Source organism: Loxodonta africana, chromosome 22 (assembly GCF_030014295.1).
Source record: "Loxodonta africana isolate mLoxAfr1 chromosome 22, mLoxAfr1.hap2, whole genome shotgun sequence".
Taxonomy (NCBI): Eukaryota; Metazoa; Chordata; class Mammalia; order Proboscidea; family Elephantidae; genus Loxodonta; species Loxodonta africana.
The window spans coordinates 18,558,589-18,583,541 of NC_087363.1; the positions used below are offsets into that span (position 1 = coordinate 18,558,589).

The following is a 24,953-nucleotide window of genomic DNA, read 5'->3' on the forward strand; positions in this document are numbered from 1 at the left end:
TTTCAAAGGGACCAAATTCACATAACATTAAAGTGTAAGTAGGAGTTGTCTTTAAGTTGGGTGTTCGTAACCCAGGGACTGCCTGTACGAGCTAGAGTGCTCTAGCTCCTCAGGCAATAGTTGCAGGTTGATTAAATGTCAGAGCTGAAAGGAATTCACCTTAAATTACAAGAATACTTTTCAACAAATGGTGCTGGGACAATTGATGCTGACATGCAAAGAACGAGACTGGACCCCTTACTGCACACTATATAAAACATTAAGTGAAAATAAATCAAAGATCTAAATGTAAGAATAAAAACTATAAAACTTTTGGAAGAAAACATAGGTACAAATCTTCATGACCTTGGATTAAGCAATGGTTTCTTAGAAATGACACCAAAAGCACAGGAAACAAAAGAAAAAAATAGATAAACCGGACTTCATAAAAATTAAAAACTTTTATACTGTAAAGGACAATATTAAGAAATTGAAAAGACAATCCACAAAATGGGAGAAAATATTTTCAAATGAGGGACCTGTAACCTAAAATGTATAAAGAACTCTCACAATCATAAAAAGACAACCCAGTTATAAAATGGGCAAAGGATCTAAAGGAAGATATACAAATGGCCGATAAGCACATAAAAAGATACTTGACATCATTAAGCAAGAGAGAAACACAAATCAAAGCCACAATGAGATACCATGTCACACTTACTAGGATGATTATAATAAAAAAGACAGATAATAACAAGCTTGGCAAGGATGTGGTAAAACCAGAACCCCCATTACACTGCTGATGGGAATATAAAACAGAGCAATCACTTTGGGAAACAGTCTAGCAGCTCCCAAAAGGTTAAATACAGTTACCACATGACCCAGCAATTCCATTCCTAAGTATATACCCAAAGGAAATGAAAATATATGTCCACAAAAAAACTTGTACACAAATAGTCATAGCAGCATTACTCATAATATCCAAAAAGTAGAAACCAAAGTGTCTATAACTGATGAATAGATAAATTAAAATATCCATACAATGGAGTATTATTTGGTCATAAAAAAGAAGTACTGATACATCCGACAATATGGATAAACTCTGAAAACATTATGCCAAGTCAAAGAAGTCACTTACAAAAGACCACATACCATTCGATTCCATTTATATGAATGCTCAAAATAGGCAAACCTACAGAGACAGAAAGTAGATTAGCTGTTGCCTAGAACTTGCATGGAGGGAGCTTGGGGGAAAATGGGGAGTGACTGCTAATAAGTACAGGGTTTCTGTTTGGAGTGATGAAAATCTTCTAAAATTGATTGTGGCGATGGTTCCACAACTCTGTGAATATACCAAAAACCATTGAATTGGTCAGTTTTAATGGATGAACTGTATGGTATGTGAATTATATGTCAACAAATCCGTTAAAAAACTGCAAGAGTAACCGAGTGTCATGTTTTCAGGGTGGAGCTGATGATTACTGTTTTTTAAACGCTAACAACTCATCTATTAAGACAAGTTACACACATGACAAACATCAGAGAGGAAAGAATCTAATTTAAAATCATTGACTATGCAAATGTGAAATTTCAGAATATGTAAATGCACCACACTGTGATAAAAAGGAAGGATACGTGGGGCTAATTTCTTCCTGTTAATTCTGCTAAAATAACTCCTTTATTGTCCCATCCCTGCCATGGTAAGCTCTTTATGTTGTTGATGAAGGCTTAATGCTCCTTTTTTTCTAGAATGAAGTTGGATGAATTATTTTTCTACAAGGTGCCTGCACAGAGAGATAAGTGCTATATATTCAAATGTGGCCACTTGGAGCATTTTTCACCCTTTTCTCCACATGAGAGATAGTGTCTCAGTCATTATTCATTATGTGTGCTGGGGGTGGGGTGGGGGTTTTGAGGGAGAGAGGTATCACTCTGGATTTCTGTTTCCTGAATGTATGAAAGAGATCAGATTTGAAATTATTTACATTGAACAGTTTTTCTTTTGAGATTGAGAGAAAATACACAGCAAAACAAATAAAACTTCTTATGGGTAAGAGCCTAAAACAAGTGCTAAAAATCTCAAATGTTAGGGGTGAAGAAAATTTCAGAAATAGGTCCACCCAGCGGTTCACAAACTTAAAAAAAAAAAAATTCCATGACCCCCATAATGCTTTCTTACCCGATATCCTGTGAACCATCTCCCTCAGAGCCTAGTCAAAAATTTATTGAATCTGACCTCATAGAGTTGTAATATTTAAAAGAGCTAATATATGTACAGATTGTTGTTGTTGTTAGGTGCCCTCAAGTCAGTTCCAAGTCGTAGTAAGCCCATGTACAACAGAACGAAACCCTGCCCAGTCCTGCACCATCCTCACAATCATTGCCATGTTTGAGCCCATTGTTGCAGCCACTGTGTCAGTCCATCAGGCTGAGGGTCTTCCTCTTCTTCACGGACTCTGTACCTTACCAAGCACAATGTCATTCTCCAAGGACTGGTCCCTCCTGATATCACGTCCAAAGTATGTGAGACAGAGTCTCGCCATCCTTGCTTCCAGAGCACCATCTGGCTGTACTTCCTCCAAGATAGACTTGCTTGTTCTTCTGGCAGTCCATGGTATATTCAATATTCTGCGCCAACTCCATAATCCAAAGGCATCAATTCTTCTTGGGTCTTCCTTATTCACTGTGCAGCTTTCACGTGCATATGAGGTGACTGAAAACACCATGGCTTGGGTCAGGCGCACTATAGTCCTTAAAGTGACATCTTTGCTTTTTAACACTTCAGGGAGGTCTTTTGAAGCAGATTTGCCCAATGCAATGCACCTTTTGATTTCCTGACTGCTGCTTCCATGGGCATTGATCCAAGTAAAATGAAATCCTTGACAACTTCCATCTTTTCTCCATTTATCAAGATGTTGCTTATTGGTCCAGTTATGAGGATTTTTGCTTTCTTTATGTTGAGGTGTAATCCATACTGGAAGCTGTGCTCTTTGATCTTCATCAATAAGTGCTTCAAGTCCCCTCTGCTTTCAGGAAGCAAGGTTGTGTCATCTGCATATCACAGGTTGTTAATGAGTCTTCCTCCAATCCTGATGCCCTGTTCTTCATACGGCCCAGTTTCTCAGGTTACTTGCTCAGCATACAGATTGAGTAAGTATGGTAAAAGGATACAGACCTGAGGCATACCTTTCCTGATTTAAATTTTTTTTTAGTGTTTGGCAGATTAGTGCTGGGCAAATGAGAAGCACTTAACAATACAGCAATTACGATGGTGATAATGATGACAACCACAATGAAGACTCTAGCTCTACTTTCTATAAAGTGAATTGTAAAATCTGGAAGTACCCTGGCTATGAGCTTTCAAACTTCTACGCTCAGAGACCCTGCTGTGTTCCCTCAAGGGGTCTGTGACCCTGATGGGACTGATCCAGGGGTTGCAAACTCACTCTTGGAGTCAAGAGTGGCAACATAAGTGACTGCCTGGAAATCCACAAACTGCACACTTCGCTGATGGTAGCATGTGAGAATGGGAACCCAGAGTGGCTACACCTCCCATTTTTTCAAGCTTTAAATCTGCATCTTTTATGTCTCTTTAGATTTTTATATGTGATTTCATTTTTTTTTTTTCTTAAAGCCCACATGGACCAAGTAAAACATGCCAATGGCCAGGGCTGCCCCAGGGGCCACAGGTTTACAACTCTGATCCAGGTGCCCCCTTTTACTTCCCCACCTGCACTGAGGCAATTAACAGGTGAGTGAGCACTGGTGCACCACTGCCCACCTACCTCCACGTGCCCCTCCCTGCTTATCTCCTCCCCTACCCGTACACACAGCTTTAAGAGAATGGCCACTGACCCCACCTTTTGTTGTCTGAACACACTTTCGTAGAGTAAAATCATCTCTACCATGTCTGGCCTCAGCAGCCCACTCTCATTTCCCACATGGACCACACCAAGTCTTGCGTACAGCCCATGGCCACAGTGATTACACTGCTAGGCTCCCAGCACAGGAAAAGAAGGGATCCACTGAGCCCTCTGGGGCAAGGCTGTCTGACTCAATGGGCACCCTAACAGAGGTCACCGTTTGTCTAGTAGAACAGCTGCCTGCAGGCCATTGCTCTTCAGCTAGCACGTCGGTGCTCCTGCCTGGGGCTTTGTCCACGGGCTGTCTGTAGCTGGTCCTGGTAGTCTCCTCTTGGTAAGAATGCTGAGACCCGGTATCTTTGCCCAGCACAAGGTTTTTAGAGACACATGCTTGGGGTAGGTAGACTCTTCATCATTGACTGATATTGCAACATTTATAAGCAACTCTCAGCTGTGATCTAGATGAGGAGTCTGCTTTGTGATGCCCACCATTGACTTCAACAGGCACCAGGAAAAAATCCCGTCGAACAACCTGATGAGACATCCCGGAGTTGCAGGCACACAGGAAGGAGGCTATGGAAGCATTCTCCCGAGCACGTGATCTTCCTCTCCAACTAACACACACACAATTAATTAAAAAGCACACAAAGAAAAGAGATCCACATTTGTCCCTGATATGACAAAGCATTGCGTCTTGTCTGTTTAAGCAGCCAGTACAGCCTGGGTGCAATAAATGATATCCCAGCTGATTTTTAACAAAGACTCTGATTACTCACAAGGGCTGTCATCCCTCGGCTGAGTGCAGTGCAAATGAAATGCCAACGAGTCCCTAACTACCTTTTCATTTTCCCCTTGTAACCTAATTTAGGAAATGTAAACAATCTCGCTATGTTTGCGAGACCAGCTGCTCTTCACCTCCATATGGGAAACTGAGCAAAATCAAGACCCAAAACAACACAACGGATGCTGCCAGCACATCCCCAGTTAAACATGCTAAATATGCACTCAAAATATTTCTGAAAACCTTTAATTTGTGGCCAGTAATTTATACAATATTTACACAATGTTGTATACAATGCAAGAGAAGCTGTGGTCTTTTTATTATTATTACTATTATTGTTGCTATTATTATGGCTTTACTCTGTCATTTGGTTGGTGACACTCTGGTGACTCCCATAATTTTCTGCTGCTCACTAACCCTTTAAGATTTCTTTTAGGTGGCATTATTTTGCCACCTGCTCTGGTGTTTCAAAACAACATAATACTCTGAAAAATCAGGACTCAAGCCTGCATCTTCATACAAGCCTGCCGTGAGGACTCCTCCACCACCCACTAGTTCAGACAGTATCCTGCCCTTCCTCCACCTGCAGACGTGAGCCTAGCTCTTCCAGTCACACCAGGGGAGGACATTAGAGAGCACCACAGGGCCAGTCCGTGTCTCCCCGTAGGCTCCCTGATGGCGTGTAATTACTACTTGGGCAAGAGGCAGGAACCAGCCCTGTAATTTCACACCGGGCCCCAGGGGCCACTAGCAGTCTTCTCCAGCCTATGTGGTCCACTCAGTCTTGACCAAAGTGGCAGGAAATCCTTCAAAACTGGATTTTGTAAATGGAGACTAAAAATACAGAATAAAAACGGGAAATATGATTTTAAATGACATTTCACTTTGGATGCAAAAGGAATTACTTTTTTTCTGTTACTTTTTCATTGTACAACATAAACTAAATCCAAACCACACTTGTGAGACACAGAAGAAATGAATTCTTTGGTTGGGGCCACAAAAATGCCTGGGACCTCACCCAGCCCGTATCCTGGGGACCAGGCAGTCTCCCCCAGTCCGGGGTATTCATTCCCAGTATGGTGAGTTCATTCATCCACAAACACTTAGTGAGGACCCTGCCTGGGTCCTGGGGATATAATGGTGAACCAGATCGTCATGGCCCCTGCCCTCACCACACTGGTATTCCAATGGGGACTCAAGCAATGAACAAGTCAACACTGAGATAAACAGAACAAGTACGACATTCAATGTGTTTGATAAAGGAAATAAGCAGGATGCTATGATAGAAAGTGATAGCAGGGGTGGGCAGGGTGGGGGGCTTTAGATGGGGGCTCTGACCCAGCCACTCAACCACTGGGACAACACCAAGCCCAACAGTGGGAGAATCAGTCAAGCACTCTCAGCGTCTCTCCAGAAGTGTCCTTCATGACATCTCAGGGGAGCCATCACTCCCAAATGTATGGAAACCCTCTTGAGCCTGCTCATAATATCAGCTTGTTCCAATTCTTGGGGGCAATGAGCTGCCCGTGTTTACCAACCGCTGAATGGAGAGACAAGTTTGGCAAGCCTGGCGGTACACGCTCTAGCTCTAGTACCTGCCTGAAGGTTAAGACCAAGCAATCCTTCAAGCCAGGCACAGAGAAGACCATCAAGGAAATCCATAAATTACCCTGCTAAGTAATTCCTGTCCCAGTGCTGACTTTAACTTCCTCCTCCTTCCCCTTTCCAAGAATCAGAAGTCTTTGTTAATGAGTTCTAGGTCAAATAGTTTTCTCATCCATAGAAAGGCAATTTAAAAAATATTTTAAATAACCTATTATAAAAAAAGGAAGGAAGGAAAAGGGAAGCGGGAAGGGAAGGGAAGGGGGAAGGGAAGGGGGGAGGGAAGGGGGAGGGAAGGGGGGAGGGAAGGGGGGAGGGAAGGGGGGAGGGAAGGGGGAAGGGAAGGGGGAAGTAAAAGGGAAGGAAAGTACAAAAAAGAAAAAGAGGCATTCTTTGTCCCTCTAAGGTTGCTGTGAGTTGGAACTGACTCCACTGCAATGGGTTTTAACGGGTTGATAGAAGTTCATTAGCCTTGTATTTCCACTCAGAGCAGTTGGCCTGATTTCTGCCCATTTGACTCCTCCGTTCACTAGTTCGTGAAGGAGGCCTTATGGGGAAAGACTGGGCTGAAGCAGACAACTAGAGTCTAAGTTTGACTTAGGGCGGCACACAAAGGGCTCACTTACTTGGAATACTCAGTGAAGGGTTTTAGAAAACCCATCAGCCCTTTAGCTTCTCTGCAGTTAGCTTGAGAAAGAGAAATACTTTTTTTTTTTTTTTTCCCTTCCCCATGCAGGGGTTTTCTGGACAAAGGGAAAAGCTGTAGCCCTTATCATCCTAACTTCAACTTATCCTAACTCCAAGCGTAAAGTCTGTGAGTCAATCAACAAATGTTTATGGAGCACTTAGCTGTAGGTTTAGATGTTGTGAGAGGCACTGGAGCTGGAGTGCGGAACTTGCTGTAACAAAGAGAATAAACTGTACAATACAAATAATGAAAAGACTAACAACAGGCAATTTACCAAAAAAAAGAGGAAGAGCCAATAAACATTTAAAAAGATGGTTGGCTTTCTCATGTGACAGGATGAGCAGATGTGAACCAAAATGGCCCCAGTGCTCAGTCTGGGTGCCTGGGCAATGAGCCAGCTGGGAACAGGGCCCTTTCCCAATGGGAAAGGCTACACCAAGTCCAGTGCCCCTTGGGACTAGGGATTTTCTCCTACAATAAAGAACAAGGTGGTCTGAAACACCCCAGGGTACCATAGTCTCCAGGTGTTGAGTCACTGGTGTTCCCAGACAACTATTCCAAACAACTGGCATCCCAAGTCCAGGCAGCTTTGTACTAGTCAGTTTGTTCCTCCCCAGAAGATACTTGACACTCCCTCTCAAGGAAAGAACAGGAAAAGGGCGGTCAGGGCTCTGCACACCGTGCTGTCAGATGATGAGATCATTCCCTGGGCCTTCTCCTCTGTTGTGACACTGGCCTTTGCTTAAACTCATGCTCTGTGACATTATGCAATTTTTCTTGAACCTGGTACAGGTCAAGTGAGGAGCCAGAAGAGACACACTGGGCCAAATGGTAAATAATTAAAGAAAAGAAAGTATAAGATGCTTCTTTTTGCCTATAAGATTGGCAAAGACCACAAGGCTGGTATGAATCAATGTTAGAGAGGAAAGTGGAGAAATGGTACCCCTTCAAGCAAGCAGCCCGGAGCACAAGCAGGCACACGCTGTCTGGAGGCCCATACAGCAAGATAAACCAAAAGGCTTGATTTCACTTCTCAGAATACATCCTAGTACATGCATCAAATAAGTGGACAAAAGTTTGTACGCACAGGAGGTTACTACATTATTGCTCATAATAGTGAAATATTGGCTATGATATCAGTGTTCACCAAGAGAGAACTGCTTCATTAGAACTTTCAGAAAGCAGACTATTACACAGTCAAAAAAAAAAAGGATAGGAATAGGTATTTATTGGCTTAGAAAGACAACCACACATGTTGTAGAATTAAAAAAATTAAAAAACTGGTTACACAAAAGAATGATCCAATATTATACAAAGTGTATACACACAGGCATACATCCATGCATAAATAAAAAAAAAATCTGTAAAAACAGAAACTAAGATGTTTTAAAAAAATAAAAGGTATTGAAAAGTTCTGGGTACCTCTTAGCACCTCTTGGTGCTGTGATATTTTCTTTCTCCTTTATTATTTTCTGCATATTCTTTTTTTTTTTTAACAATGAACATGTATTACTTGTATTAATCAGTGAAAACAAAACAAAAAGCACAAAAGACAACCCTGGTTGAGGGTATAAGTTTCCTGTGACTGCTCTAACAAATTACCACAAACTAGAACGTTTAAAACAAAAGAAAATTATTCTCTCACAGTTAAGGCAGTCAGAAGACCAAAATCAAGGTGTCTACAGGAATGCACTCTCCAGAGACTCTGAATGAGAACTGAGAATGCTCCTAGCTTCTGGTGACGGCCAACAGTCCTTGGTGGTTCCTTGGCTTGGAGCCACATCACTCCAGTCTCTGCTTCTGTCTTCACATCACCTTCTCTGTGTGTCCATGTCTTTTCCCCTCGTTTGTCTCAAATCTCCCTCTGCTTTTCTCTTATAAGGACATTTGTCACTGCATTTAGAGTCTGCCTGGGTAATCCAGGATGTTCTCCCCATCTCAACATTCTCAACTCAACTGCACCTGCAAAGAGCCTTTTTCCAAAAAGGTCACACTCATAGGTTCCATGGATTAGGACATGGAGATATATTTTGGAGGCCACCATTCAAACCACTACAGTGACGTACATAGAAAACCCAAAACTTAGTCCTCCATAAAGCTCTAGAAATGGACAGCTTTTAGTCCAGTATTTAGGAAAGGGACAAATTACCGTGAGTTGGTGAGGGTTTGGCACACTAGTTCTAGCCACCCAGTGGAGATCCTTCTACAGGCCAACATCACCAGAATAGACAGGAAAGCTGGGATGCAATTCGCTGAACCAACCCAACATCAAACTTGCAAGGTTGATAGAAAACAAAGAACCTGAGGAGGCAGGAGATGAAATGGCACATACAAAACGTGCCACAGCTCTCCTTTCTTCCCTTAGCAAGAAGCTTATCTTCACCAGGGCACGGGCAATTACTGATTTACAATGTGGGTAAGAAACCATAACCTGGTTTGAGGTGAAACCCACAAAGATCAAGTAGTTCCATGTGGTTTTGCCCTCAACCATTAACCAATAACCATTTGCTTACTTCATCAAAGCTGGTGAATCCATATTATCGCTGGTTTTCAAGTACCTTGATTTGAAGTTTCTGCTCCCAGTTTTTGTGACAGGTGGATAGAGGATTTTACAATCCAATTTGCCCCACCCCCCACAAAAAGCGCAAGCAAGTAGGCCACAAGATACATCAACCTCAAAAATACTACTCTTTTTTCATCTGTGACTTCAAAACATACTACTTTTTCTGAAACAAATGTACTCCTCTTTCAAAAAAACAATTTTAAAAATTTGAGATGAGAAATGAACACAAGGCACAAGACAAAAATCTTTTAGATTTGTCCAGCCACATCTACTGCCTAAGAACGGTGGACAAGCCCCGCAATGGCAGGCTGCATTCAGCTCTGAAGACCTCGATCATAGCTCATTTTGGGTTTCACAGCTAAAGAGTCCTTATCATCTAAGAAGACATATTAGACAGGAAGAACTTGTTCTATCTTAAGAACCTTTCTTTAATTTACAAGTTTAGAAATAAAATGATCATTTTCATTCCAAGTTAATAGGTACCCTATTGAAAGTACACAAAATCAACAATTTTCACATCTACAGATGATTTTTTTTAAACCAAATAAATGTATTCATATAGTCCCTACAGATGTTAATCCCTTATAGAGCTTATATTTTTGGTATAGAGCATGCTTTACTTGGGTGCACCAGCTTTTCATGCCTCAGTGGGTATTTACATGAAAACCTAGACGTGCCTTATAATCATACATATGTAGACGCGCAGCCATCAAAAAACACTAGAAGACAGTCGCTTTAATAGTACCCTCTAGCTTTTTGGAAGATCGGCGTAAATCTCTTCTGCAGGTGAAAAAAAATCGCTTTTTCTGAGAAGGTAAATGTTTATTAAATGCAAATACTGATATTTGTTACCTAGGAAAAACGTCTTGCTGCATGTGGAATTTCTCGATAAAAAGCTTTCAAGTCCCGGGTTTCTCCAGAGAAAGCCCTAGCGGTGAACTGATGCATGGACGCGCTGAAATTGAATTACTGTACAAGAGCAATTACTTTCCCCAGCACAGTGATAATGGGAATCAGTTTTGCAATGAACAGCAGGTAGCTACAGGAAGGGGGAAAACTTCATATAAAATCTAGTCTCTTCTAGCTTTTCCCAAGAAGCAGGGGTATTTCTTTTTAAGGGAAACACTCTTTTTCAAGTGCCTGATTTATCGTCTTATCAATGTGAATCAGAAACTAAGTGAAAGAGGATTAAGTTTATTTACAGGTACGAGCTTCAGCGTGCTTCCAAAATATATTCAATATCTTACCCAAGGTCTGAAAACAACAGACTCTTCGTTTAGTGAGTTGAGCTACAACTGGCTTTTTATGTCTCTCCACAGTCCCCGGTGGGGTTCATTCTTTCTGACACTTCTTATTATTTTAGGGAGAAATAAATTTGAATAGGAAATAAAATACTTAATTTTTTGCCTATTTGGGATCTGCCTGATAGACGACAAAAAACAGACAACACTAAACAATCCCCTCTCATTGTGAAAGGTGTTTAAGTCTGTGGAAGTTTGGACACCACAAAAGAGCAAAGTGAGAGAGGGCCAGGTGCTGAACCAGTAAGACCTGGAAAGACAGGCTGCGATTATATAAAAAAAAAAAAAATAACTCTGGCCCAAATCAGCATGACTACAGGGCTGCTCCACACAACCAAAGGCAGACACCAACCTGGAGAATTCACCCTTAACAAGTCATCCTGAGAACACTAGCACAAAATTATAAATGCTCCCAAGTCCTGCTGCCATCTCTAGTTTACCTACTTTTTTTTTCCTTCAGGTTATGCTGCTCATCTTGGTTATACGGACTGTGCTGGAATCTCAGCATGTTACTTCCCCCTGGCTGTGCTGAAATCTGCCTTAAAAGGACATGGCCATTGTCAGAGACTCCCGCAGTCACTGAGTTACTCCCTACATATTCTCCTCTAACTGCACTTTAGGCTGTGACTGCTCGGAATTGCCTGGAGCCTCAAATAATCCTTCCAGCTGTTTGCCGGTTTGTGCTGTTCCTGGAACCAAAAAACTCCAGCCAGGTGCCAGTGAGTCCACCCCAACTCACGGCGGTGACTCATGTCTGTCAGAGTAGAACTGTACTCCATAGAGTTTTCAGTCACTGATTTTCCAGAAGTAGATCACTAGGCCTTTCTTCTCAGGTGCCTCTGGGTGGGTTTCAACCACTAACCTTTTGGTTAATAGCCAAGAACTTAACCATCTGCACCACCCATGGACTCCTGCTACTCCTGGTGGAGGAAAGGCTGGGGGCAGTCTGTTCACATCAGCAGTGCCAGAGAACACGCATCTTTGCCTTCTCCTTGCCCTCAAATCAGGCAAAGTATCTCAACATCAGCAACTCAGGGAAACAGGGTGCTGTGCCATTCACCTCCCACCCACCTCCCAGACGAGCTCTGACTTGTGACACAGACACAAGCATTTCCAGGTGCCACTAAGGAACCGCCCATGGGGTCCACAGTTGTCAGAGGACAGATGTATATCACTTCCTCCACATCCAGCAAGTAGAATATCTCCCTTGAGATGGTAGTGAACTAAAAGCAAATAGGTTCCATTTCTTGTCCATTCTTCAGTACTTAAAGCTTGACAAGTTCCTTGGCAGCATTAATTGAGGGCTTGGTAGCATGAATACATTTGAACAAAAAGTTGGGACAATGATACCTTGGGGCACTCTCACTATGCACAAAAGGAAGGAGTAACCTCACTGCCTCAAACCCAATTTGACTTTATGTTAGAACATTCTACAGCTAGCTTCGGAATGTGGATTTGAAAAAATGCCACTGGTGATTTGAAAAGAATTATTCAAATCACCAGTGGCATTAAAAAGTGCTAGGAAACATTAGTTAACAAATACTACTAAGACGGCAGAACCATTACGTTAGTGGCAATTATTAAAGCTAAGGTTATGAGTAATCTGTTAGAATGAAGGAAAAAAAAAAAAGTTACATATAGTCCATTACCACCCAGATGACAGAGGTTATGTAATGGGCAGGCCACTTTAGGTTTCACATTTACTTCAGACATATGACGGGGAGAAAATGGGACTCTCTGTGATAGGGTAATTGCAGAGTGGAGAGCAATTCAAATAGGGGACGAGTGTGATAAAATCACTCTGATTCAACGAATCACTGGGAAAAGTGATGGCGAAAATGATGAAATCAAGCCAGAGGAGACAAAGATCAACACTGTTTAACAGCTAAGAGATGACAGGCTATGTTAAAGGACTGGGTTACCGGAGTACTTCATTACTTTTTCTAGCACTAACTGAACCTACCTTCACATGTGAAAGGTGTTATTGCCATTTTCTGAATGGCTAGTGCCTTCCTTATAGATATTTTACATACATCAATGGAAATTTTAATAATCGGTGTTCTTCATGAGTCAGTTTTTTTCATACACACACACATATATATATTCTCCCCCTTTGGTTCTCTCCCAACCCCCACCACTGACGAACACTTGGCTCTAAATCAGTCATTGGTAGGAAAGAACCCTGTCCGCAGCTGTGAAGGCACTAAGACCTCTGACCTCGCTGAAACTGCTAGGGGTGGGGGTAGGCAAGGGGCTTAGAAATGGAAGATTCCTGTGCTATGGTACGTCACAGTGATAAATTCTGAACTCCGTTCTTCTCCTGGGCCATTTGAGATTATATAATGGGCACATTTACTTCAGACATATGGCAAGGAGAAGATAGGGCTTTCTGTGATTCCTGGCTTATTTAAGAAGGGGGGTCTCTGCTCTGAGGGTGACATTAGCAAGGAAGGGCCCCAATGCACAGCGGTGCCTTGCAGCGTATCCCACAAACAAGGACTCCACTGCAAACCTGTGGACAAACCAGAAGGATCTGAGGTCTTTACTCTTTGAATCTTCACAAACAGCAAGGGCAAACAGCAACCATTCCTATTCAATAAGAGGTATGGTTAGAGCCAGGAAAACAGTCACACCCACACCCCCCCGGCCTCCACACACACCAGCATTCAGGAGGTCTCTCAGTGAGGACTGCATCTCATTCCAAAGGCCACGCACGTGGTTTCTGGCTGTTGCCAACAGAGCCCTTCAGCTCACAACAGGGACCATGCTGGTTCTCAACAATGAAGCTGCCTCCAGACCAGACCGACCTGAGCCTGACATGCAAACCTCATTCTTGTTAAAAATCTCGACAGGGGAAGGAGCTCCATGTATCACTGGACCCACATACAGGGATTTTATGGCATCAAGTGTGCTCACAAAGGGCCTTGTATATTTATTTTAAGATACATAAAATATACATTTCAAAGAGTCCTCCCTGCCTTCATTGTGGGAACATTTCAATTCAAACAAAGTGACTTATTTTTCCCTTCTCAAAGGAATCACACCAACCATATCAAACAGTCTGGCTTCTTTGACCTCACTAATTTACAGCAAAAACGTTTTAAAATCAGGCAATGCAAAGACACCAAATGCAAATACAATACCAAGATGCTAAATCCAGTTCCTGCTCCCTGCTGCCATTACACAGGCACTCCCTCACTGTGAGATGCACACTGGGAAAGACGCCTCAATCTGCAGTGGCAGCATTTACTGCCTGCTTACTGTTTGCCTGTGCTGAACACTTTACCCAGATATGCACAGAGGCTCTGCAGCTGTTCTACACTGAATTGTGCACCCCCCACCCCCACCCCAAAATAGGTGTTAGAATCCTAGCCCCTGAACCTGTGCATCTAATCCCACTTGGGAATAGGGTTTTCTTTGTTATATTAATAAGGCCCCGTAACAGTATAGGGTGTGTTTTAAACCTAATGACTTTTGAGATAGAAGAAAGAGCAGATTAGACACAAGAGAGAAGCAAGCCAGTACAAAATGGGGGAAAGATGGATGTCCCAGGGAGACGGCCAAGGAATGCCGAGGAGAACTCTAGAGAAGCTGAAGCCAAGGATGTTCCCCCAGAGCCAAGAGAGAGAGAGCCTTCCCCTAGAGCTGATGTCCTGAATTTGGACTTCTAGCCTCCTGAACTGTGGGAAAATAAATTCTTGTTAGTTAAAGCTACCCACTTATGGTATTTCCATTACAGCAGCACTGGATAACTAAGACAGAAGTCCTACCATCAGCATCCAAAGGAATTCCACTGAGCCCTGCCCGTGTGTCCTGGGCAAATTACTTCACCCTGCCAAGCCTGATTCCTTGTCTCTAAAATGATGACATCAAGAGTACTTCACCCCTAGGGCTGAGGTAAGAACTCAATGAGATGACATATGTAAAGTACATGACACAGCACCTGGTTCCCAGTGAACTCAACAAAGGTACACATATTATCAAGTCAATAAAGCCCCCTAACATCCACCTTTCATTTTCCACGTGGCCTCCTAGAAGTTACTTAACTTCTACCTCTCATGCTCCTCTTTTATACAGTGGGGACAATAATAGTGACCTTCATTATGAGGCCATTAGGAGGGTAAGATCAATAAGTACAGAAAACAACAACAAAAATGAAATACAACCAGGTACCACTGAGTCGATTCTGACTCATAGAGAAGCTATAGCCACATCTTTCTCCTATGGAGCAGCTAGTGCGTTCAAGCTGCCAACCTTTTGGTTAACAGCCTAGCAGCTAAGCACTTCAGCACTGTGCTACCAGGGCTCCTTGAGTGAGGACAGCACAAGTAAAACCCTTCCAGGAGCACTCCACACAGAGAAGGTGCTCAGTCAGTTGATCTGTTACTAACACACAAGAAGATTCACTGCAGCATTTTTTGTATCAAAAATTGCAAATGACTTAACATCCAAACAAAGAATAACAGTTGAATCAATTATGACATGCCCACAGACTGGAACACTACGCAGCTTTTTGAGAAAATCAAAAAATACAAGGACACAGAAATGCTCATACTATAATGGTATAAATAAGTCAGGCAATACAACTGCAAATTTGGGGAAAAAAAAAACCACACCCATGTACATGCATAGAAACACAAAGAAAAAAGACTGAAAGGAAGGAAAACACAACGCAAGCCATGGTTTCCAACTGGGTGGCGAGATTTTAGGTGATTTTTTGTTTTCCTGCTTGATACTTTGCAGTAATATATTCTAAAAGTACCAATAAAAAGGTGTCATAAATAGATAATAATATTTGTGGTAGGCCTTTTTTTTTTGGGTTGTTGCTTTACTTCAGGTTGTGACTGTTAGATGTGAAGAACTATCATGTCTGTGAGGAAGGCCATTTGCTTTAACGGGGACCTAAGGTCACTTTAGGGGCTGCGAGGCAGCTCCCAGTGCTAGATGCCACAATATCTCAGTGGAAGACAAATGTACTTTTTTTCATCTAAGACACTTTAGAGTTCCCATCAAGAAGTCTCATCTCATTTAAATGAATAATCAAGTGGCAGCTGCAGCAGTGATCAATCACTGAGCGCTGTATATGTATATGGGCAGGGTCTGTGCTAAGACGTTCAAAATCGTAACTTCATTTGATCCTCACACTCCCTTTGTGTGAGAGGACGAATCTGAGACTCACAGAGACTAAATGTTTTACCAAAGGGCAAAGCTTAATAGGTGACAAAGGCAGGCACCGAATTCAGGTCAAACTCATGCTCTTATCTGTTGAGTTACAATTCCCCCCTCCCTGGATCAATATAGTACAAAAATGCTTGAGAGAAAAGCAAATGAGTGGGATTATCAGGTCTAAAGAAGAAACCAGTTGCGAAAATTTGGTTTGGCCAACTGAACTAGAGATGAGCTAAGGTAGGGAGTCGTCTTTTATAAAAAGTGATTCTAGAGGTAATAAAATTGAAAGGTAAGCAAACTATACCTTAGAAATAAAGGACTATTCAGATTGTTTTCCCATAATCCTGTGTCATTACAGTTAGTCCCTGATTTACAATGGGGTTCTATTTTTTTTTTTTATTTTCTTATCGTGCTTTAGATGAAGGTTTACAGAGCAAATTAGCTTCTCATTAAGCAATTAATACACATAAGGTTTTGTGACATTGGTTGCCAACCCCACGGCATGTCAACACTCTTCCCTTCTCGACCTTTCGTTCCCCATTACCGGCTTTCCTGTCCCCTCCTGCCTTCTCCCCTTTGCCCCTAGGCTGGTGTGCCCATTTAATCTCATTTTGTTTTATGGGCCTGTCTAACCTTTGGCTGAAGGGTGAACCTCAGGAGTGACTTCGGTGCTGAGTTAAAACTGTCTGGGGCCCATACTCTCAGGGGATGGGGTTCTATTCTGGTGTGACTATATCATAAATTGGTTCTGATGTAAGTTGAAGACTATTTTTTTTTTTAATTTTCAGTATTACTGGCTTTTATTACCTGTACCTTTATAAATCCAATCATTATTTGTCTGTAGGGGTTGACATGAGAATGATCACAGCAGCAAAATCACACACTGCAACACTGTATGTAGTACATATTACTAACTATAAGATATACAACAACAACAGAAAATGGATGGTCGTAAATGTTGTTAGCTGTAACTCAAATACACTGTAAATTGGGGACTACCCAACTACTACTGTTAAGGTAGAATGTTGCAACATTTGCACGTCCTAAATCCAGAAGATAAAATATCCCATTTAGTTGAAAACAAAGGCTTAAAGTCAGAAGCCACCTTGGAAATCCAACATGGTACACATACACACCTCAGTTCCATTTGTCCTGCTGATGATATGACATCTCAGGGGGCCCTTACCAGTCAAAACAAAAATTATAATTTCAGGAACGTTCCAATAAAGGAAAGGAAAACTTCCAACTTCATCTAGATATCATTTACCACATTGAGGTTTTCAATTCCGAAATTTTTATAGTTGCTTGGTCCAACCACAATGTGCCTTTTAACAATTCTGGCAGTGAGTGAATGCATCACCCAGCACAGGCCCACACCCGGTAGTTGTACAATCCATGACACCGCCACTGGAGGCAGAGACACAAGCTAGCGCCTGAACTCTACATGGAAAGGGCAATCATGCCCCTGGTAATTGCTTGTCCTGGTTAATTAAAAAAAAAATTAGACTGAAGTAAAAAAAGTGTTTACAAAATAGCTGAGTCAATTTTCATCCTTTGAAAATTGGATTTCAATGATTCTGAAAATCTTTAGCATGTTTTGGCTTCATCAATGCCAGTTCCCTGAATCTGCCTTTGTGTCTTAGAAGCCAGGGAAACTCACCCGTACTGCTTCAGACTTTTTGTGAAACATCTCCTCCATGTTCTTTGCCAGCTTTTTCACAAGTTGGAGGCCATCGATTTCCTCTATGGCAACGTCTTTCTCGTGTTCTTTGTATTTCTGTAAGGAGGGAGGGACAACATGAAAAGCATATCTATAGAGCACACCACACCTGAGATTTCAGAGCACATCTACCTACAAGTAAAAATGAAGTTATAACATGCCTGTCTCCACTGGATTTGGGGGATATTGGACTGTGTTTCAAAACTATTAAACCAGCTAAGGAGAAATGTGAAAACTGGCTCTCCTTGGAAACCAACACCCAGGAAAGGAATAAACCCTAAAGCAATTGAACCCTTTATGGCTCATCTCCTTCGGTTCTAGAAATTAACACTCTACACTTCAAACCTGACCATGATTGGCCACTCTTCTGGAGGACTGTTTCGGATTCATTAGCTTTCCTGCAGTTAAACCACTGGAAGCTGACTGCCGCAGATGTGTCATGAAATAAAAATGAAGGAATTCAACTTTGGTGAGTCGGGTTTTTCTCTTGAATATCAATAACAGTATTTTCATAGTCAAGACAAAGGACTTAAGGAAAAAATAGTTTTAAGGTTATAACTCTGATGTACAACTAGAGCAGGAGTCAGCAAACTAAGAATCAACAACAAATCCAGCCCGTCGCCTATCTTGTAAATACAGCTTTACTGGAGCACAAGCACACCTATTTATTAAGTACTGTCTAAGGTTGCTTTTTCACTACAAGGGCAGAGTCAAGTAGCTGCAACAGAGACCATATGGCTTACAACACCTAAAATATTTACTATCTGGCCCTTTACAGAAAAAGCGTGCTGACTCCTAAAGCGGTGTAGAGATTCAAGAAAGTAACATGGCAGAGCAAGCCGTCCTGTAAACTTTTTATAATGTCAGAGGCACTGCTATGGACTTTTTTATATCAACGCAATACACTAAATGTTTACTGAGGACTTCCTATGTACCCTCAGGGCTCACAGGAATGTGTGAAAAACACTGGAAACACTTTATATAAGATTTCATAATTTCTTAGTCTATTCGTAAGGAACTAATTCCACCCACAGGTTTATTCAAATTCTCTATTAAAAGATAACTTTTCATTTAGAACTTATCACATACCCTGGTAAATTATCTGTTTAAACTGGCAGTTCTAAAGGTGGTTCAGGAATCCCCGGGGGCCCCTGAGGGGTTCAACAACACATCTCTGTGAGGATAGATTTTCCTCCTATGTTTCAACCTATCGCAATAGATTGAATGCAGAAGCAGATGTGAGAATCCGGCTGTCTTCTCCTGAGACAAATAGTAGAGAGATTTGGGGAAAAAAATTAAACAAATGCCACTCAATCAACTTACTAAATTTGTTTTGTTTTTTGGGAAAATAGTTATTTTCCATAAAATATGTTATTTATGTTAATATATTTATGTAAGTCTTTTATGTCTTTAATTAATGATTTTTAAATTTCTTGGTTTCAACTCATACAGTAAATATCAATAGATACAATCCACATAAACAGAAGTTCCCGTGGGACCCTCAATAATTTGCAACAGTGTAAAATGGTCCTAATACCAAAAAGTTTGGTTTAATTAAACATTTAACCTCATACCCACTGGGAAGAAGGAGAGTTTATTGCTGAAAACCTTCTAAATGGAGTTCAAAATATCTTCAGTGTCAGCCTGTGTCTATTACATTATGTAGTTATCCAAAGACGGGGAAACTAAAGATATTGGGGCTTTATACTTACTCTCATTTGTGAGGGAAAAAAAAAAAAAAAAAAAAACCTGAGTCACTCACTGAGCCTTCACCCCAAGTTCCCACTTAAGAGAAATAAAGCACTCCAATCTTACCCTGGCTTTAGAGAACTTGACAGCCATTTTGAAGCAGAAAAAAGGTAACAACTTTGTGATGGTAGGCTCATTTTTGAGATCTAAATTTGTATTTTTCCCCATTTCTCCCTTTGCCTTCTGAAATATAGGGAGGCTCAGTGTTTCCCTGCTCCAAGGAAGAAAGGGAGGGAAGGAAAAAAGAGAATGTATGTGTGTGTGTGTGTGTGTGTGTCACATAAAACCCTTTCTTTCCTGATTTAAATTCCCAAGCCCATTGAGACAGTGGTACTGCACGTCCTGAAAGGAGAAAGTTTAGGGTTTGAAAACAATAGGAGGGACTCTAAGGAAACATAAAAGAGAATTCCTCCCTAGGGACGACTAAATAATATCTCTGGAGTCTTGGGGTAGGACTAAGGGTTCTAAGAGCAGACAGGTTTCCCATACAAGCAGGTAGGACCCCAGACCTGGAGTTCTCAGCACCCACCACCAGACACTGGAGAGTGGCAGGGTAGTAAGGGACCCTCAGACCAGGCATGAGGGCTTCTGACTTGAAAATCAAGCCCAAGGACTTGGAGCTTCTCAGAATTAAGTCGATCCCAAGGAAATAAACAAAGTGTTCCTTCTGGACCAGGACAAGATGGGCATCTTTTACACTTCACTTACAGGGTCCTCTGCACTGTCCTGCATGGTCCTATCATAGACCATGAGTTGTAGATGACATGCTTCTTCCTGCCCCCTGAAAACATCTGTAAAAATCTATGTTTGTCTTCAGGGTCTCTTTCTTGCATCTTATCTGGAAAATTATTATTCCTTCTTCAAGCCTTTTCCCTCTTCCCCATCAAGGCTGTCCTGGTTCCCCAAGATGAGGGAGGCTGCGCCTTTCCTCCTAGCCGCCAAGGTACTGCATACCCATCTCTCCTGGCATCATAGCTCACAGTGCTGAGGAGAGGAGAGCCTTGTCATCACCTGGACAATGCTCAATTACAACAACTGTGATTTTTCAATACGAGGAAGTTGCAAGAAAGGATGGAGCTGCATTGTTCCAATGTCCTATAAGGGTGACCTCCCCATTCCTTGGGAGGTTGAATGAATTGCCTCAAGATGTGGGACTTTGGCCAGGAAAACCCTGGCTCAAGCTAACAGTGTCCTCTGGTGTCTGAATAAAACTTCAGCAACAATCACTGGAAACTTTCCCTAAATTCAAATGCAAGCCAGTATCTTTGGAGCCAAAAATCCTAGGGGTTCTCTGCTGCCTGCCAGATGTCCACCGAAAGCCAACAGCTGAGGCCAGCTATACCCAAGGCTGATTTGCTACCAAAAATATAAAGTTCAAGAAGTGAGTAAAATAAAACAAAACTAGTTTCAGGCTAATATTTGCAGAGTATGTGAAATGAATCTCTGTTTTAATTCTATAACTAAAACTGATCTAAAGGCTCAAGATAAAGATAAAATGGATTTTACAATTAAACTTTACCTGAACTATAAAGTGAATCTTTTTTTTTTTAATGTTGTTGTGTGCCATTGAGTCAATTCCAAGGTATAGCAACCTTATAGGACAGAGTGCACTGCCCCCATAAGCTTTCCTAGGCTGTACTTTTATGGAAAGGAGCCATGGTGGCACAGTGGTTAAGCACTCCACTGCTAACTGAAAGGTCTGCAGTTCGAACACACCAGTTGCTCCATGGGAGAAAGAGTGCCAGTCTGCTTCCCTCAAGATTTTAGCCTTGTACTCTGTCCTATAGGATTGCTATGAGTCGGAATCGACTCATCGGCAATGGGTAGTAATCTTTATGAGAGCAGATCACCAGGTCTTTTCTGGTGGATTTGAATCACTGACCTTTTGGTTAGCAGCCAAGCGCTTAACCATTGCAATACCAGGGATCCTTTTGGTTTTTGTGTAGGGCCCCATTAGTCTAGCTGTATCTTTTACTTTCATGTGTTTCTTTCCCAACAGGCTTCTAGAAGCAATTCAATTTATTTAACCCGGACTATTCACTGTTTTCAATATCTTCCTGCGTCTTCTTTTCTTCTGAGTCTGTTCTGTGCAGGGAGGGAGGATTGTCAGTCTCCCAGGACTACTTGTGCCTGGTGACCTAGCTAACTAATCTCAACACAACGCTCTTTGCCAAACCAGGGATTCAAGATCTGGGACACACTTAGCAGTTCGCTGGTTCCCTTCCTCTTCTAGGCTACGAACGCTCCCTTCAGTATGTGTTCCAAGAGATCCTCTCTGCACATGAGCCGAGCCTGTACTACTTTCTCATCACCCTGGGGACTTATCCCATAAGCAAAAAAACACTCTGCCGTTTCAGAATGTGTTCATGTCTGCAGAAATCAGATCAGAATAACGGAGTCCCTTTCTCTTACCAGGAAACGTTTCATTTTGCTGAAATCAAAGGATTTTGAAGAACAGAGAGAGTAACTCAATGACAGTCATTAATCAATTGCACACCCTCAGCAGCGTAGGATGGCGATATATATCAAACCATTAAAAACGAACTTACAGTACAAAACCAAGCAATTTGACCTCCAGCAACTGAATAAAGTAAGATAGGACCATACAACAGAATTCTACACAGTCATCTCAAACTGTGTAAAACAACGCAGAAGACATGCATACACTATGTTACAATACAGGCAGTCACTGACGACTTTCTTGTTTGAAATTAGTAGCCTGCACACATTCACACACACACACACCCCTAGGAGGACATACACCAAATGTTCACAGCCAGCTGTGATATTACAAATTTATTTATTTTTTCTTCTTTTTGCACATATGTATTTTCTAATTTTTACAATGAACATACCATTTTGGATATCAGAAAATACGAAAGTTGTAGTTATACTTAGAGAAGAATGAAGACTACGGACACGTAATAAGCAGATCTGCTCAGGAGAATGTGGTCCCGGTTAGAATCTATGTAATTAAGCACCATGTCTTCATTAGTAGTTTGAGGAATTCAGTAAAATGTGTCTTATGTGTATCACAGGCCCAGCACAGCGCTGGAAGCTTTTCACATATTATCTGTTTAATCCTCACAACTACTCTGAGAGGTAGGCATTATTCCCGTGTTGCACATGGGGAAACTGAGGCACAGTTCAGCCAGTTGTTGAAAGCTAAATGGTTAGAAAGGGGGTTTTAAAGCTAGTGAGGTGTGACTTCTAATATGAACTTGGGGGCAGAGGAGCAGAGGACTGACAGTCTAAATATTTGCAAACTTATTTCAGAGGGACTACTGCACTCCCATAAAAATACCTGGTTTGTAGATTTCTGGCCAACGGTGGCTTGGACTTGGCAAAAGAGTCAAAGACCAAAAACTAGAGATGCTGTTAGTTAACAATGCCTGCACCTGCTCATAAGACTGCTCCAAGACAGCAAAAGCCACACGGTCAGAGCACATCTGATTACATAGGAATCAGCTTTACCCCTCCACAGGGTTTGGGGGTAGGTGTGAGCTTAAAGTCCAGCCTCAAAAGAGCAGATACAGTTCTTAACAATAAAAATACCTGGAAAGAAAGGAGCAAACCCACTCTGAGAAGTCTTAATTATAAGTTCAAACCAGCTGCTAATGAGTCTGTTCTGACTCAGGGCGACCTCATGTGTGTCATAGTGGAACTGTGCCCATTGGGCTCTCAATGGCTGATTTTTCGGAAGTAGATTGCCAGGTCTTTCTTCTGAGGTGCCTCTGGCTGTACTTCAACTTCCAACCTTTTGGTTAGCAGCCAAGTGTGTTAGCCATTTATCCCACCCAGGGACTCCAGTGATAAATTACTTTGGCAGTATTTGGGCTACACACAGGCTTTTGTTCTCCAGATTCCAAGAAAAACCAGGAGGATAAACACCTCTAACTCTAACTCCTCCAGGAGTTTACCCCCACACAGCTACGCAGGCAGTGAAGCTTTTTAATGTCTATAGCTTCAAAGACTGTGCTATGAATTACTTTTGTTTCATGTAAAACAGTCACCTTCAACTGGAAAAAGGAGTTAGGAAAATATTACCAAGAAAAAAAAAAACCCAAACCCATCACCATCGAGATGATCCCAACTCACAGTGACCCTACAGGACAGAGTAGAATTGCCGCACAGGGTTTCCAAGGAGGCAGACTGGCATATCTTTCTCCTGAGGAGTGCCTGGTGGGTTCGTATCACCAACCTTTCAGTTAGCAGCCAAGCACTTAAACCACTGTGCCATCAGAGCTCCTTAGAAAGTATTACTACAAAAAAGTATTACTAGGTCCCTGTAAATATAAACACACACACACACAAAAGGAAGGGAAAAAGGTGCCAAAAATGGAAGAGACGGCCACCTCCTTATAACCCAAGGGGATCACATGTATTTGCCAGCATCCACCTATGGCCTGGCACATGGTAAGTGATTTCTAAATATCTGCTGAATGAACAAAATAGCAGTAATTCCAGCTTAAGTTCATTTTGTGGGTGTGTATGAATGTGTGTGTGTACATAGTGGTACAATTCTTAAACGATTGGTTTAATGAATTTATCTCTTACACCGTGGATTTTTCAGGACTCAGAATAGTAAGGAAAACAAATGTTGTTGGGTGCCGTCACATCAACTGTGACTCATAGTAACCCCATGTGACAGAGTAGAACTGTCTCAGCAGTGTTCTTGGCTGTCATCTTTATGGAAGTAGATCGCCAGGAAGACTTCAGAAACTGAACCTGAATGTAGGAAACTGAGAGATCGCCCACTCTTATGTAAACTACTTTTCAGGATTCTGGGCTGGGACTGTCTTAGGTTGCCTTCCGAGTAACACGGTTTATCGGGGGTCTGGCTTAGGGGGTTTTGAGGATGTACCAGAGGCCTGGAAGAGGGATGAAGGAGGAGGATTTGAGGAAAGCTCCCCAGATTCTCATTTGGGGGTGGGCAGGTCCTTGTTTTGCCATCTTCTATCCTGGACCTTCTGTTGATGCTCATGTAGTGATTTAATCATGTAGGTATAGAGGTATAATTTCAGGTTTGAGTGAGAAAAGTTAGCCAAGAGGCCACATAAAAATCCACCAACTCTTTGACTACTGATACTTTCTGTCCCCTTTGTCTGCAACGGGTATTTCTCCTGGCACTCTGTGTTCCCAGATCTCCTCTACTGTGTTCGGCTTTTATCCCAATGAATTGTGATTGCTCACAAGCCTCCTGACTGGAGATCCCTCTCCCAGGGCTGTTCCAGGTGACTCACTCCTAGATACACAGTTATCACGTAGGGGGAAAAAATGACCCAAATGTATGAACAACAGTAAGTGTTCTGACAGTGAAGTAGTGCTTTTCTCTTCCCGGTGTTTGCGTGAAATGATCTGGCAAAATAGATACTGCAGAAATAATGCATTTCTGTGTCTCCCTTCTCAAATGATAAATGTTCCTGGCTCGTCACAGGAGTTCTTACCAAATGCTGATTCCGCCCGCAGAAGGAATGGAAGCTTCAGACGTTCTCTCGTGACAGAGGAAATAAAAGGTTTCTCAGGCTTGCTTGCTAG

The 24,953-nt window shown here is 42.0% G+C and overlaps 1 protein-coding gene across 1 annotated transcript in view; it reads right to left on the minus strand.

Moving 5' to 3' along the window:
* Positions 1–24,953, minus strand: part of CACNA2D3 (calcium voltage-gated channel auxiliary subunit alpha2delta 3) — a 1,049,182-nt gene that overhangs the window by 806,401 nt on the left and 217,828 nt on the right. The window contains exon 3 of the mRNA XM_064274376.1: positions 17,607–17,723. Within this exon, the coding sequence (XP_064130446.1) occupies positions 17,607–17,723 (117 nt within the window). The remainder of the gene's footprint in view (positions 1–17,606; positions 17,724–24,953) is intronic.